Source organism: Loxodonta africana, chromosome 20 (genome assembly GCF_030014295.1).
Source record: "Loxodonta africana isolate mLoxAfr1 chromosome 20, mLoxAfr1.hap2, whole genome shotgun sequence".
Classification (NCBI taxonomy): domain Eukaryota; kingdom Metazoa; phylum Chordata; class Mammalia; order Proboscidea; family Elephantidae; genus Loxodonta; species Loxodonta africana.
Genome location: NC_087361.1, coordinates 70,927,838 through 70,942,981, shown reverse-complemented (window position 1 = coordinate 70,942,981; position 15,144 = coordinate 70,927,838). Strand labels below are relative to the sequence as shown.

At 39.4% G+C, this 15,144-nt stretch overlaps 1 protein-coding gene across 3 annotated transcripts in view; it reads left to right on the top strand.

The window, feature by feature from the left end:
• Positions 1-6: 6 nt before the first annotated feature.
• ZC3H11A (zinc finger CCCH-type containing 11A) overlaps positions 7-15,144 on the top strand; it is a 39,996-nt gene continuing 24,858 nt past the window's right edge. For all 3 annotated transcript variants that reach the window (XM_023548295.2, XM_023548294.2, XM_023548290.2), the window contains exons 1-3: positions 7-122; positions 1,225-1,344; positions 14,965-15,088. In XM_023548295.2, coding sequence (XP_023404063.1) covers positions 69-122; positions 1,225-1,344; positions 14,965-15,088 — 298 coding nt within the window. In that variant the 5' untranslated portion in view covers positions 7-68. The remainder of the gene's footprint in view (positions 123-1,224; positions 1,345-14,964; positions 15,089-15,144) is intronic.

Here is a 15,144-nt window from a genome sequence, read left to right as displayed (position 1 = left end):
GGTCCTCGCCTTGAGGAAGCAGTGGCTTGTGTTCAGGAAGCCACTTTTAATCCAAGGATCTACCCAGCATGCCTAATCAAGGAGAAGACTGCTATTTTTTTTTCTATTCTACATGTACCAAAGTAAGAATTGGTATCTTTGAATCAGCTCTTTCTTAGTTTCGTGAGTAAGATAATCCTAACATCCTAAATTGATTTTATGTCTTGTTTTGCTCAACTGTTTATTACTGCTGTTAGATTTTAGTAAAGAATAGCATACCTAGGAAAATGCATTGTCCATTCATTTTTATCTCTTTATTTTATAATAACTGATTTTCCAGTGTTCTCTAAAAGTGAAAAGGACCATGGCATATCATTGAGTGTTTGCTTATCTGTAATTAATCTGTTCGGAGTACCTTTGGAATAAGGTGCACTTTGGCCTGTCGGTTGTTAACCTTGATTTTATTTACTTTGTATTAAATGAGTGAGTGGGTTGGATTATACCTCTAGAAACTGTCATGGGTTGAATTTGACTTAATTCTCCCCCCAGGTTTCCTGCTGTTAAGAATACATTCAGTATAAGAAAACAATGCTATCTTTCTAAATATAAATATGCTTTTGCAGCTTCTTTGCTTTGTCTTTGTCAAAACTTCCTGTTTTTCCGCTTGATTCTTTTGCAGCATTGGTTAGATAGATGCTTTTTTTCCTGTCATTTCTTTGTGACTAATTCTGTAAATTTATATGTTGTTATAAAAAGTTTTTCTGTCTTAAATACAGCAGTTTGCCCAACAGTAGTATTTTGTTTCAAGTATCACCATTGTACAAAGTATGTAGTGAAGCATGTAATTATACTTAAGTTATAATCTATTAATTTACTTTCCGATTTTCCATCAAAAGCTAGAGTTACAGAAATCAGGGTGTATGAAATGGTTTTGTAGATAAACAGTGAACTGTATTTAAAGAGTACCTAATACTACCACTTACCTTTTTCCACCATCTCTCAGCTCGTATCACCCATGTTATTAGATCAGATGAAGGGTGCTGTTAAGAAATAGACCATATGGAATGATAAATTTTTCATTAGTATTGTTCCTGTCATCCCGTCTCAGTTGTATTCTATCTTGCCTGTCTTTCCTTACTCCTTTGTGCTTACCTAGATTCCAGGAATTTCTTATTACAGACACTTTGTCTGGGTTGTATTTTGGGGCCACAGTTCTTTACTTTGTTCTCCCCCTTTTGTTTACAGGGTGACAGCTGCCCATTCCGTCACTGTGAAGCTGCACTAGGAAATGAAACAGTTTGCACATTATGGCAAGAAGGGCGCTGTTTTCGACAGGTGTGCAGGTTTCGGCACATGGAGATTGATGTAAGTTTTGAGTTTGCATTATCATCATGTAATAAATAGTCTGGGGTGATGGCAATAAAAAAGACCAAAAAAAAAAAAACACATTCTATACATTTTAATATGGTCAATTTTTCTTTTTTAATGATCCTGTGAATTTCTTGTTATAATGCTCACTTAATATCTAAATGTTAAGGAGCATGAATTGGTATAATCTTTCTGCAAGGCAGTTTGGTAATATATCTAAAGCCTGAAATATGTACCTATATGTATATGCAAATATTTGAGGAGTGTTTACCTGTATTTCTGTTTTCATTTATTTATTTGGAAACAGTCTCACACTCAGAGAAAAGTTTCCAGTACCGTATGAAACTTTATTTTTTCTGAAACACCTGGGAGTTACTGACGTTTCCCATCACCTCCAGATATTGTCATGAATATTTCCTACAAGCAAGGACATACTAATGACATAACCATAATGCAGCCATCAAAATTAGAAAATCAAGATTGATACATTACCTCCATTTAATCCTTAGGTCCCATTCATGTTTAGCCAATTGTCCCAGTTATGTTCTTTGTAAATAGCAGAAGGAGTGAGCCCAGGTTCAATGTCGCAGTTAGTTGTCATGGCTCTTCAGTCTGCTTCAGTCTGAAACAGCTGCTCAGTCTTTCCTTGCCCTTCGTTAGCCTTGACATTTCCAGTAATTACAGACTATTTATTTTCTAGAAAGTCCCTCAGTTTGGGGTTGTCTGCTATTTCCTCATGGCTAAATTCAGGTCGTATATTTTGGGCAGGAATATCATAGAAGTGATAGTCTTCTCATTGCATGATATCAGGTGCATATGATTTTATTTTTCCTGTTGCTGGTGATGCTGACTTTGATCACTTGATTAAGGTGATATTGGCCAGACTTCTTCACTGTAAAATTTTTCTTTTTGTAATTAATAAATATTTTGTGGAGAGGTGGTAAACCTGATGGTGTGGTGGTTAAGAGTTCAACTGCTAACCAAAAGGTAAGCAGTTCAAATCCACGAGGCACTTCTTGGAAACCCTATGGGACAGTTCTACTCTGTCCTATAGGGTTGCTATGAGTCAGAATTGACTCAATGGCAGTTTTTTTTGTGTGTGTGGAGAGGTACTTTGAGACCCTGTAAATATCCCATTTCTCATGAAACTTTCAAATTTTTTCCAGTTTTTTATTTGTTGGCGTGAACTCAGGATTTCTTTCATGGCCTCTGACTGGTTTGTTCTGGTTCGAACCCCTGCTGAAAATTTGCATTTCTAACAAGTTCCCAGAAAATAATACATAAGAATCATCTAGGGATCTTACTAAAATGTAGATTTTGATTCAGTATATCTGGGGTGGAAATGCAAATTCTCAGCCAGGGCAGAGGTTCTCACAGGAACAAAGAACGAACCTGTTCAGAGCACTGGTTTCTACTTTTTTCAGTATATTTCATCTTGTCATTTATTTTTTATGCTCAGATTAAGCCAGATTTGACCAGTAGGAGTCCTTCAAACTGATTTTTGTGTACTTTGCCATGTTTCCATCATTCTTTGAGCACTTCTTTGCTTTCTGACCTAACCAGATTTTTCAGGCTCATCTTGTACTTTTCCTATTCCAGCCTTGGAATCAACCATTTCTCCAAGGATCCCTGGTTCCTTTCAGTGAAGAACGGTATATAGAAATTAAGATCTGGCTGCTCCTGCTGTGTCACTGCTTCAGGTCCTCTCAGTGAACAGAGCTAGGGGATATATAATGTATATACATACACACATTGACATCATTATTTATTACTGTATGTCTTCTGGTTGTTGTTAGTTGCCATCGAGCTGATTCCGACTCGTGTGCAGACTAGAACTGCTCCATAGGGTTTTCAAGGTTGTGACCTTTTGGAAGCAGATCACCAGGCCTGTCTTCCAAGGCCCCACTGGGTGGGTTTGAACCACCAGCCTTTCAGATAATGGTGGAATGCATAACCATTTGTGCCACCCAGGGACTCCCTACTATATGTCTATGTAGTGAAAATTATGAGTTCACATAGATGCCCCCAGTTCCAGTCTGAACCACAAGGTTTATTCTAGACTTCTCCTTTTCTACACTTGTAACTCTTTTCTCCAGAAGTGAGAAGTTTGGTTCCCATTGCCCTTAATATTTTCACTTATCTTATCAGTCCTTGGAAACCAATATTGTATCACAGCCTCTTCCTTCCTCTTGGGCTCTGACTACACAGGAATACACTTCTGCTTGCGTCAACTCCAGCTCCCTATGCCAGGCCTTACGGGGACCCGTTCCTCTCTCTGCTTGGGCCCTCCTACCCCATCCCACTCTGGACACCCCTCATGGATTCCTTTTTCATACCCTTGGGCTCTGATGCTGTGTCTTAGGCAGCCCTGCCACATGGGATGCTCTCCTCACCCTGCTCACACTCTGTGTGCCAGGTCTCCACTCGGGGACACCTGCCACCTTCCTCACCTTGCTTGGTCTTTGTTGCCCCATTCCAGACTTCTCCTCCGTGGAGATACTGTCCTCACCCTAAACTGAGCTGCCCTTCTGCACAGAAACCTTGCTTACCCTGGTCAGGCCCAGCACTGTCAGTCCACCTTCTCTGCAGATGCCTTCCCAACTCTCCTGGGTTCTGACACCCTATGCCAGGTTCCTATGTGGGATCTTTGTTGTGTGGACATCTTCCTCATCCTGTCAGGCACCAGCCAACACCCTGACCTGGGCCACCATACCCCTTCCTCCCCCAGCATGGATGCCTACCACCCTCAGCCCCACCTAATGACTTTGGACTGAATTGTTGGGGAAGGAATGGGGAAAGAAGAGACCAGGTATGCATTTCGTATGCCAGGGGTCACATAGTCTGGTTCCACATTTCTGTTCTTTCAGATAGTATGCCTGTCTTCCAAATAGTAAGGAATTCATTAAATAAACTCAGAGCAAGGAATACTTTGCAACCTAATGAAAATATCATGTTGTAAATTGCTGGTAAAGTATAAATTGACACAGCTTCTATGGAAGGTGTGCCTGGGTCTCTAAGTCTGCCCCTACATTTAGGAATTTGCTGGAACTCATGGGACACAGCATATAGTTTTATTCATGGTTAAGATTTATTACAGCTAAGGTGCACAGATGGATCACAAGAGAAGACGACACAGGAGGAGTCTGGAAGAATGTACGTCCAGGCTCCCTCATGCTCTCTCCCTCCCACGAGGGGCCACACGGAGCACACTCTTCCCCACAGCAACAAAAATGCAGGAACATTGTGATGTTTCTCTCCAGGGATGCCCATTAGAGACTCAGAGCCCAAGGTACATAGGCACCCCCTGTCTTGCACCTTCCAAAAGTCCAGACTCCCAGAAAGAAGGCAGGTGTTCAGCATAAACCATATTGTTTGCATAGTCTAGGCACAGTGAACCGTCTGATCAGTTAACTGTTGACGGGGAACATTCGAAGAGCCAAGTTCCCAGATCCCACCCAAGGGCCAATCTTGGAAGTAGGTCTTTCTAAGGATAGCAGTCCTAGGCCTGCTGTTTTAATTTTATTCTGCATAGAGGCTAATCTGGCCTTCTCTCTCAGAACTCTCTCAAAATGCTTAGACCTTTGTCCTGTATGTTCTCATACATGTGCAAAATGAGCTGTAGATGGAGTTACTCATTGTGGCATAATTTGTAATGGTAAAATACTGGAAATAACCTAACTATCCTTCAGTGAAAATAGTTTGCCATATTCATGGAATGAGTTCTGGGCAGCAAAATTTTTAAAGGGAAACTCCTTATTTATGGATAATGGAAAGATCAAAACATTTTGAGTGAAGGGGGCAGAACCAAGTGTTTAATATGCTACCATTTATGGAAAAAAAGGAGAGGGAAAAGAAGTTGTGTCTGTTTTCGCTTACCATATGCATCTAAAAAAAAGTCTCTGGACGTATAAAGGACAAAGAGGCTTTGGGGGAGGAGGGACAGGGATAGGAAGGAGCCTTTTTACTGTGCACCTCTTTCGTGTGTGTCTTTGGAACATGTGCTGTATAACCTGTTAAAAACTCAGAGAAATAATTATGCAGGAGGAGGGTGTTAACTATGGAGGATATGTTGCTAAATCAAAAAGGTGCAGAACTCTGTGGAATTGCTTTAAGTGTGCATATGTGTATTTATGATTAAAAAATAAATAAAAGAGTTGCATACCAAAATAAGTGGTTCTCCTTGGGTGACAGCATTAACAAGCATTTATTTGAATTTTCTAAGTCATCTTCATGTTTGTGTTACTTTTCAGTTAGAAACAAAACTTAGTGAATTTATTAAACAGATCAAATAAATGTCAGGTGACTCCAGTATACAGAGGATGCTATTACAGAAGTCATCCTGTAACTTAAAAATTGCTTCCAGGAGAGAAATCACGTAATAAGCAAAGACTGACCCAGGAACAAGGAAGAGTGGCATGAGGTCCTGCCTTGAGGAAAGAGAAATTGAATAATTGTTATTATTCCTGTCTAAAAGAGCAGTGGCAGCTATTACACCTATTTTTGGGGTGTGGCGGGAGACTAATTCTGTCTTTGAAAGGTAAAGGTGTTTGCTGTACCTTTTAAAATAGGTTTTTTTTACTCATGCATGTGGCAAAAATGGGAGCATACATTTTAAAGTAGTTTTATCCCAATTGCCTTTCAGAAATGTTGAACTAATTTACATTTTCACTAGCACTGTGTGGGCTGCCCGATTTTTCCATACCCCTGCCAACATCATGTATTATGAAATTTATCAATCTCAGTGTACTAGGTTTTGATCTTTGTCCTTTTTGATGTCTTTAAAGGCCTTTTTATTTCTCTACGTTTTTAATTTCTGAAGTAATATTGCTGTGCTTTCCTGGAATTTTAAACCTTAGGCTGCTTATCGTGATGAAAGAACCAAATATAATACAGGCTATTGATCAGGGTCATTGCTTTTCAGAAGTGCTTGTTGGGTCTTTTTTTTCTTTAATTTTTATTGTGCTTTAAGTGAAAGGTTACAAATCAAGTCAATCTCTCATACAAAAATTTATATACACCTTGCTGTGTACTCCTAGTTGCCCCCCTCCATGAGACAGCCCGCTCTTTCCCTCTGCTCTCTTTTCATGTCCGTTCCGCCAGCTTCTAACCCCTTTGCTCTCTCATCTCCCCTCCAGATAGGAGATGCCAACATAGTCTCAAGTCTCTACTTGATCCAAGAAACTCACTCCTCACCAGCATCCCTCTCCATCCTATTGTCCAGTCCAATCCCTGTCTGAAGAGTTGGCTTTGGGAATGGTACCTGTCTTGGGCCAACAGAAGATCTGGGGGCCATGACCACCGGGGTCCTTCTAGCCTCAGTCAGACCATTAAGTCTGGTCTTTTTATGAGAATTTGGGGTCTGCATCCCACTGTTCTCCTGCTCCCTCAGGGGTTCTCTGTTGTGTTCCCTGTCAGGGCAGTCATCAGTTGTAGCCAGGCACCATCTAGCTCTTCTGGTCTCAGGCTGATGTAGTCTCTGGTTTATGTGGCCCTTTCTGTCTCTCGGGCTCGTAAATTACCTTGTGTCCTTGGTGTTCTTCTCTCTCCTTTGCTCCAGGTGGGTTGAGACCAATTGATGCATCTTAGATGGCTGCTTGCTAGAGTTTAAGACACCAGATACCATTCTCCAAAGTGGGATGCAGAATGTTTTCTTAATAGATTTTATTATGCCAGTTGACTTAGATGTCCCCTGAAACCATGGTCCCCAAACCCCCGCCCCTGCTACGCTGGCCTTTGAAGCATTCAGTTTATTCAGAAAACTTGTTTGCTTTTCATTTAGTCCAGTTGTGCTGACCTCGCCTGTATTCTTTCCTGTCACCTAAAGTAGTTCTTATCTACTATCTAGTGAATACCCCCTCCCACCCTGCCTCCCTCCCCCGTCTCGTAACCATCAAGAATATTTTCTTCTCTGTTTAACTGTTTCTTGCGTTCTTGTAATAGTGGTCTTATACAATATTTGGCCTTTTGCAGCTGACTAATTTCACTCAGCATAATGCCTTCCACATAGCTGCATATTATGAAATGTTTCACAGATTCATCACTATTCTTTATCGATGTGTAGTATTCCATTGTGTGAATATACCATAATTTATTTATGCATTCATCCACTGATGGGCACCTTGGTTGCTTTCATCTTTTTACTATTGTAAACAGTGCTGCAGTGAACATGGGTGTGCGTATATCTGTTCATGTAAAGGCTCTTATCTCTCCGGGATATATTCCAAGGGGTGGGATTGCTGGATCTTATGGTAGTTCTATTTTTAGCTTTTGAAGGAAGCACCAAATCGATTGCCAAAGTGGTTGTACCATTTTACATTCCCACTAGCAGTGTATAAGTGTTCCAGTATCTCCACAGCCTCTCCAACATTTATTGTTTTGTGTTTTTTGGATTAATGCCAGCCTTGTTGGAGTGAGATGAAATATCATTGTAGTTTTGATTTGTATTTCTCAAATAGTCACTGATCCTGAGCATTTCCTCATGTATCTGTTAGCTACCTGGATGTTTTCTTCAGCGAAGTGTCTATTCATACCTTTTGCCCATTTTTTAATTGGGTTTTTTGTCTTTTTGTAGTTGAGTTTTTGCAGTATCATGTAGAGTTTAGAGATAAGGCACTGATCGGAAATGTCGTAGCTAAAAACTTTTTCCCAGTCTGTAGGTAATCTTTTTACTCTTTTGGTGAAGTCTTTGGATGAGCATAGGTGTTTGATTTTTAGGACCTGCCAGTTATCTAGGTTTTCTTCTGTATTGTTAGTAATGTTTTCTATACTGTTCATGCCATGTATTAGGACTCCTAACGTTGTCCCTATTTTTTCTTCCATGATCTTTATCGTTTCAGATTTTATATTTAGGTCTTTGATCCATTTTGAGTTAGTTTTTGTGCATGGCGTGAGGAATGGGTCTTGTTTCTTTTTTTTGCAGATAAATATCCAGTTATGCCAGCTACATTTGTTAAAAAAACTGTCTTTTCCCTGTTTGAGTGATTTGGGGCCTTTGTCAAATATCAGCTGCTCATACGTGGTTGGATTTATGTCTGGATTCTCAATTCTGTTCCATTGGTCTGTATCTGTTGTTGTAGCAGTACTAGGCTGTTCTGACTTCTGTGGTGGTATAATAGGTTCTAAAATGGGGTAGAGTGAGGCTTCCTACTTTGTTCTTCTTTTTCGGTTGTGCATTACTTATCCAGGGCCTTTTTCCCTTCTATATGAAGTTGGTGATTTGTTTCTCCATCTCGTTAAAAAATGTTGAAATTAGGACTGGAATTCCATTAAATCTACAGATCGCTTTTGGTAAAATACACATTTTTAACAACGTTAAGTCTTCCTATCCATGAGCAAGGCATGTTTTTCCACTTACATAGGTCTCTCTCGGTTTCTTGCAGAAGTGTTTTGTGGTTTTATTTGTATAAGTCTTTTACATCTCTGGTAAGATTTATTCCTAAGTATTTTATTTTCTTAGGTGCTACTGTAAATGGTAATGATTTGGTGATTTCCTCTTCGATGTTCTTTTTGTTGGTGTAGAGGAATCCAGCTGATTTTTTATGTTTATCTTGTATCCTGATACTCTGCTGAACTCTAGTATTCGTTTCAGTAGTTTTCTTGAGAATTCCTTAGGGTTTTCTGTGTATAAGAACATCTCATCTGCAAATAGAGATACTTTGACTTCTTCCTTGCCAATCTGATGCCCTTTGTTTCTTTATCTAGCCTAATTGCTCTGGCTAGGACCTCCAGCACAATGTTGAATAAGAGTGGTGATAAAGGGCATTTTTGTCCAGTTCCTGCTCTCAAGGGGAATGCTTTCAGGCTCTCTCCATTTAGAGTGATGTTGGCTGTTGGCTTTGTATAAATGCCCTTTATTATGTTGAGGAATTTTCCATCTATTCTTATTTGCTGAGAGTTTTTATCATGAATGGGTGTTGAATTTTGTCAGATTCCTTTTCTGCATCAATTGATACAATCATGTGATTCTTGTCTTTTATTTAGTGGTGGATTCCATTAATTGTTTTTCTAATGTTGAAGCATCCCTGCATACCTGGTATGAATCCCACTTGGCCATGGTAAATTATTTTTTTGATATGTTGTTGAGTTCTCTTGGCTAGAATTGTGTTGAAGATTTTTTCATCTGAGTTCATGAGGGATATAGGTCTGTAATTTTCTTTTTTTTTGTGGTGTCTTTACTTGGTTTTGGTATCAGGGATATGCTGGCTTCCTAGAAGGAGGCTGGGAGTATTCTGTCCTTCTCTATGCTCTGAAATACCTTTAGTACTATTGTTCTTAACTCTTCTCTGAACGTTTGGTAGAACTCTGCAGTGAGGTCTTCTGGGCCAGGGCTTTTTTGGGGGGGAGGGGAGTGTTTCGATTACCTTTTCAATGTTTTCTTTTGTTATAGGTCTATTTAGTTCTTCTACCTCTGTGTTAGTTTAGGTAGGTAGTGTATTTCTCGGAATTCATCCATTTCTTCTAGGTTTTCAAAATTTGTTAGAGTATAATTTTTCATAGTAATCTGATGTGATTCTTTTAATTTCAGTTGGGTCTGTTGTAATATCGCCCATCTCATTTCTTATTTGGGTTATTTGCTTCCTTTCCTGTGTTTCTTTTGTCGGTTTGGCCCGTGGTTTGTCAATTTTGTTAATTTTTCCAAAGAACCAGCTTTTGGTCTTGTTAATTCTTTCATTTGGTTTTCTGTTTTCTATTTAGTTCTGCTCTTTGCTTTTTTCTGGTGCCTGAGGGTTTTTTTGTTGTTGTTGCCCTCTTTCTATTTGTTCAAGTTGTAAGGATAATTCTTTGATTTTGGCCCTTTCTTCTTTTTGGATGTGTGCATTTATTGATATAAATTGACCTCTGAGCACTGCTTTCTCTGTGCCCCAAAGGTTCTGATAGGAAGTGTTTTCATTCTCTTTGATTCTATGAATTTCTTTATTCCATCCTTAATATCTTCTATAATCCAGTCTCTTTTGAGCAGGGTATCGTTCAGTTTCCAAGTGTTTGTTTTCTTTTCCCTGCTTTTTCTGTTATTGATTTCTACTTTTATGGCCTTATGGTCAGAGAAGATGCTTTATAATATTTCAGCATTTTGGATTCTGCTAAGGCTTGCTTTATGACCTAATATGTGATCTATTCTAGAGAATGTTCCATGTGCACTAGAAAAGAAAGTATACTTGGCTGCTGTTGGGTGGAGTGTTCTGTATATGTCTATGAGGTCAAGTTGGTTGATTGTGGTATTTAGATCTTCCTTGTCTTTATTGAGCTTCTTTCTGGTTGTCCCGTCCTTCACTCAAAGTGTGTATAAGTCTCCTACTATTATTGCGGAGCTGTCTATCTCAGTTTTCAGTGCTGATAGAGTTTGTTTTATGTGTCTTGCAGCCCTATCATTGGGTGCATAAATATTTAATATGGTTATATCCTGGTATATTGTCTCTTTAATCATTATATAGTGTCCTTGTCCTTTATGATAGATTTAACTTTAAAGTCTATTTTGTCAGAAATTAATACTGCCACTTCTGCTCTTTTTTGATTGTTGTTTGCTTAATGTATTTTTTTCCATCCTTTAAGTTTTAGTTTGTGTCTCTAAATCTAAGGTGTGTCTCTTGTAGGCAGCATATAGACAAATCATGTTTTTTAATCCATGTTGCCACTCTCTGTCTCTTTATTGGTGCATTTAGTCCATTTACATTCAGGGCAAGTATGGATAGGTATGAATTTAGTGCTATCATTTTGATGTCTTTTTTTGTGTGTTGTTGACAGTTTCTTTTTCCCACTTAATTTTTTGTGCTGAGTAGATTATCTTTATATATTGTCTTTTCCTCATATTCGTTGTTGATTTTGTTTCTGCTGAGTCTCTATTTTTTTTCTTGTATTTTATTTTGATTTGTAGGATAGTTTGTCTCCTTTGTGGTTACCTTACTATTTACCTCTGTTTTTCTAAATTTAAACCTTACTTTTATTTGTTTGTATCACCTTGTCTTCCTCTCCATATGAAAGATCTATGACTACATTTCTTAGTCCCTCTTTATGGTTTTAATGTTGCCTTCTTTTACAAAATAACATTGCTGTTTCCCTGGTTTGAGCATTTTTTTATCCTGATTTATTTTTGTGATTTCCCTGTCTGGGTTGACATCTGATTGCTCTGTCCAGTGTTCTAGTCTTGGGTTGATAGCTGATGTTACTGATTTTTTAACCAAAGAACTCCCTTTAGTATTTCTTGTAGTTTTGATTTGGCTTTTATGAATTCCCTAAACTTCTGTTTATCTGGAAATGTCCTGATTTCACCTTCATATTTGAGACAGTTTTGCTGGATATATGATTCTTGGTTGACATTTTTTTCCTTCAATTTTTTATATAAGTCATCCCATTGCTTTCTTGCCTGCATGGTTTCTGCCGAGTAGTCCAAGCTTACTCTTATTCACTCTCCTTTGTAGGTGACTTTTCATTTATCCCTAGCTGATCTTAAAATCTCTCTTTATCTTTGGTTTTGGCAAGTTTGATTATAATATGTCTTGGTGACTTACTTTTAAAATCTACCTTTTGTGGAGTTTGATGACCATCTTGGATAGATATCTTCTCATCTTCACAATACCAGGGAAGTTTTCTGCCAACAAATCTTCAACAATTCTCTATTTTCTGTTATCATTCCCTGCTCTGGTACTCTAGTCACTCTCAAGTTATTTATCTTGATAGAGTCCCACATGATTCTTAAGGTTTCTTTGTTTTTTAAAATTCTTTTATCTGGTTTTTCTTCAAATATATTGGTGCCCAGTGCTTTATCTTCAAGTTCACAAATTCTGCCTTCTACTTGCTCAGTTCTGCTCCTCTGACTTTCTATTGAGTTGTCTACTTCTGTAATTTTATTGTTAATCTTCTGAATTTCTGATTGCTGTCTCTCTATGGATTTTTCCAGCTTATTAAATTTTTCGTTATGTTCTTGAATAACCTTTTTAATTTCTTCACCTGCTTTATCTGTGTGTTCCTTGCCTTGTTCTGTGTATTGCCTGATTTCCTTCCTGATGTTTGAAGTGTTCTGTATATTAATCTTTTGTGTTCTGCATCTGGTAATTCTAGGAAGGCACTTTCATCTAGAAGATCCCTTGATTCTTTGTTTAGAGCTTGTTGATGCGATAATAGTCTGTTTCTTTACATGACTTGATATTGACTCTTGTCTTCAAGCCATCAATAAGTTATTGTATTAGTTTATGTTTGCTTACTATATCATAGCTTCTTGCTTTGTTTTGTTTTGATATGCCCAGATGGGTTGCTTGAGTGAGCTAGCTTGATTATTTTTACCTTTGGAGCTCTGACGTCCTGTCCCCAGATGGCTAGAGCTGTTATCAGGTATATCAGTCTAGGAGTCCATTCACTTTTCTTGTATGAATTCAGCTGAGGTGTCCAGGTAGCTGATCATCAAGTGTGTGGTACAGGCTCTGTCCTACAGTCTTAGAGGGGCTGGGGTGATTGGTGTAGGTATCAGTACCTGGTTGCAGCAGGGGGTCATGGCTCTGAACAAGGCAGGGGGCTGAGAATCATCCCCCAGGTGTCTCTGAGGAAAGTGTGTCCCTGTTCCCTAGAGCGTAGAGGTGAGTGGGTTCTGCAGACGGACCGTGGGCACCTAGTGTTTTTGGTTGTAAGGACTGGGAGGTACCAGTTATCCTTGGACCCCTGTCGCAGGTGGCTGGGTGACCTGAGTGGAGCCACCCATCCTTAGGCCCCTGATGTGGGTAGATGAGGACCCTGTTTAATAGGCAAGGTGGTGTCAAACATCAAACGCGCACCTCTCCACACACAGCTGAAAGAGTTGTATTGTGCCATCAAGGGCCTACTCTGCTGAAGGATGCCCACACAGGTCCAGACAGGAGGGAAAGGTACTCAAAGTCCATAGACCGTTTATGCCCGGACAGGAGCTGCTTCTGTCCTGAGCTCCCCAGATTAGTGGAGCTGGCAAATTATTGTTTCCTCCAATTGTGAATTTTTTCCTTCTCCAGGGCCAGGAAGGATGGCTCTAGATGCTCAACAGGGCCTATCTCATGCCCAGGGAAATAACAGCCACTGAAGCCGGCTTGGGGGTTGGTGGGCACGGTGAAATATACGCAAGTACTTAGCTTTTGCCGAGATCGCCGTTCTTCCCTGGGTCCGGAGGTATGAGTAGGCTGTGTGGCTGGCTGCTTCTGCCTTAGGGAACTGTGGCTGAACGCTAGTACCAGCCTGCTGCCTCTGGTCTGGGGTTGGTGTCTGAGGGCTCCCGGCGATTCAGGTCCAGTAACTCTTCTCTGCTTCTGAACCATCTCTTCCTCCCCTTGCCCCTCAGTTCATTTTCTACCCTTGCCTTTGATGTTCAGGGCTCCTAGCTTGTCATTGTCATGAATATAACTGGTTTCACTTGTTTTTTGGGTGTTTGTTGTAAGACGGCTCGCTGGAAGCATCTATTCCACCATCTTGGCTCTGCCTCAAGTCTTTTCTCTTTTTTGAGTTATTTAATATAGATATGGAAAATTACACAAATCACAATCATACAGCTCAAAGAATTTTCACAAAATGAATATATTACTTGATCAGTACTGGAATCAGGAAACAGAACCTTAGCAGCCCCGTTTACTCCCTTCATCCCCTCGTTGCCGCTGACTACACCACCAGAGGTACTTGCTAGCCTGACTGCTCTACTGCAGACAAAGTTGGCCTGTTTTGATCTTTATATAAATGGAATCATACCGTGTGTGCCCTTTGTGGCGGGTTCCTTTCAGTCCACATCTGTGGCGTTGAGTGTAGCAGTGGTCCTTTCTTTTCATTACTGGGTAGCGTTCTATTGTATGGATGTAGTACAATGTATTTATCCATCCTAGTGTCGATGTACATGTGAGGTGTTTGGATTTTGGAGCTATTCCAAATAGTATTGCTTTGAACATCCTTTGTTTTGAACATTCTTTGTGTGGGTCACTTGGAAAACTAATGTATGTATTATCCAGCAGTTTATTCGTAGGTGTGCAAGTATTTTTTTTTTTTTTTTTTGTTCTCCTGCTTCATAAGATGGAGGTGGCTTTGGTAAGGATAAATGCCATCCTTTAGTGTGTTACATATGCCTTACTTTGAAGAGTCACTAATGGGGAAAATTTGCTTAATGCCTTGAACTCCCAGCTTCAAATAATACCTGCAGTTTGTTGAGACCTTGCACATGCTTCATTTAATTTAATCATCAGAAGAAACCAGTTAGATAGCTATTCGTCCCATTTTATAGCTGAGATAAGTGAGGCTTAGAGGCATTAAATTATTTGTCCAAGGTTACATGGCCAATAAATAGCATAATAAGAGTTTCAAACCTTGTCGCTTTCTTTTTTGCATAATTTTAACTATTGTATCATCCTGCTTCTGTAAATTAATTATGGACATTTAGGGGTTCTAGGATGAGAGTAAGGAGGAAAGAATAGCAGAGAAACTACCACCTTACTCCCTTCATCTATTCACAGTTCTTACAGTCTGTCATGTTCAGCAACTCCTTTCTGCTCAAAATCATCTCATGTGCCTCAGGTTTCTGAACCTTGTTAGGAACTTTTTTAAAAAAAAACAGTTTCCAAATTAATACATGTCTTACTTTGTGTTTTTTACTTGAAAAAAACGTGTCTGTCTTTCCTACAGAAAAAACGCAGTGAGATTCCTTGTTATTGGGAAAACCAGCCAATGGGATGTCAAAAACTTAACTGTGCGTTCCATCACAACAGAGGACGTTACGTTGATGGCCTTTTCCTACCTCCGAGCAAAAGTGAGATGCATATGTAATTTTAAAAGAATTAGTTACTATTAACAAACCCCTGACAC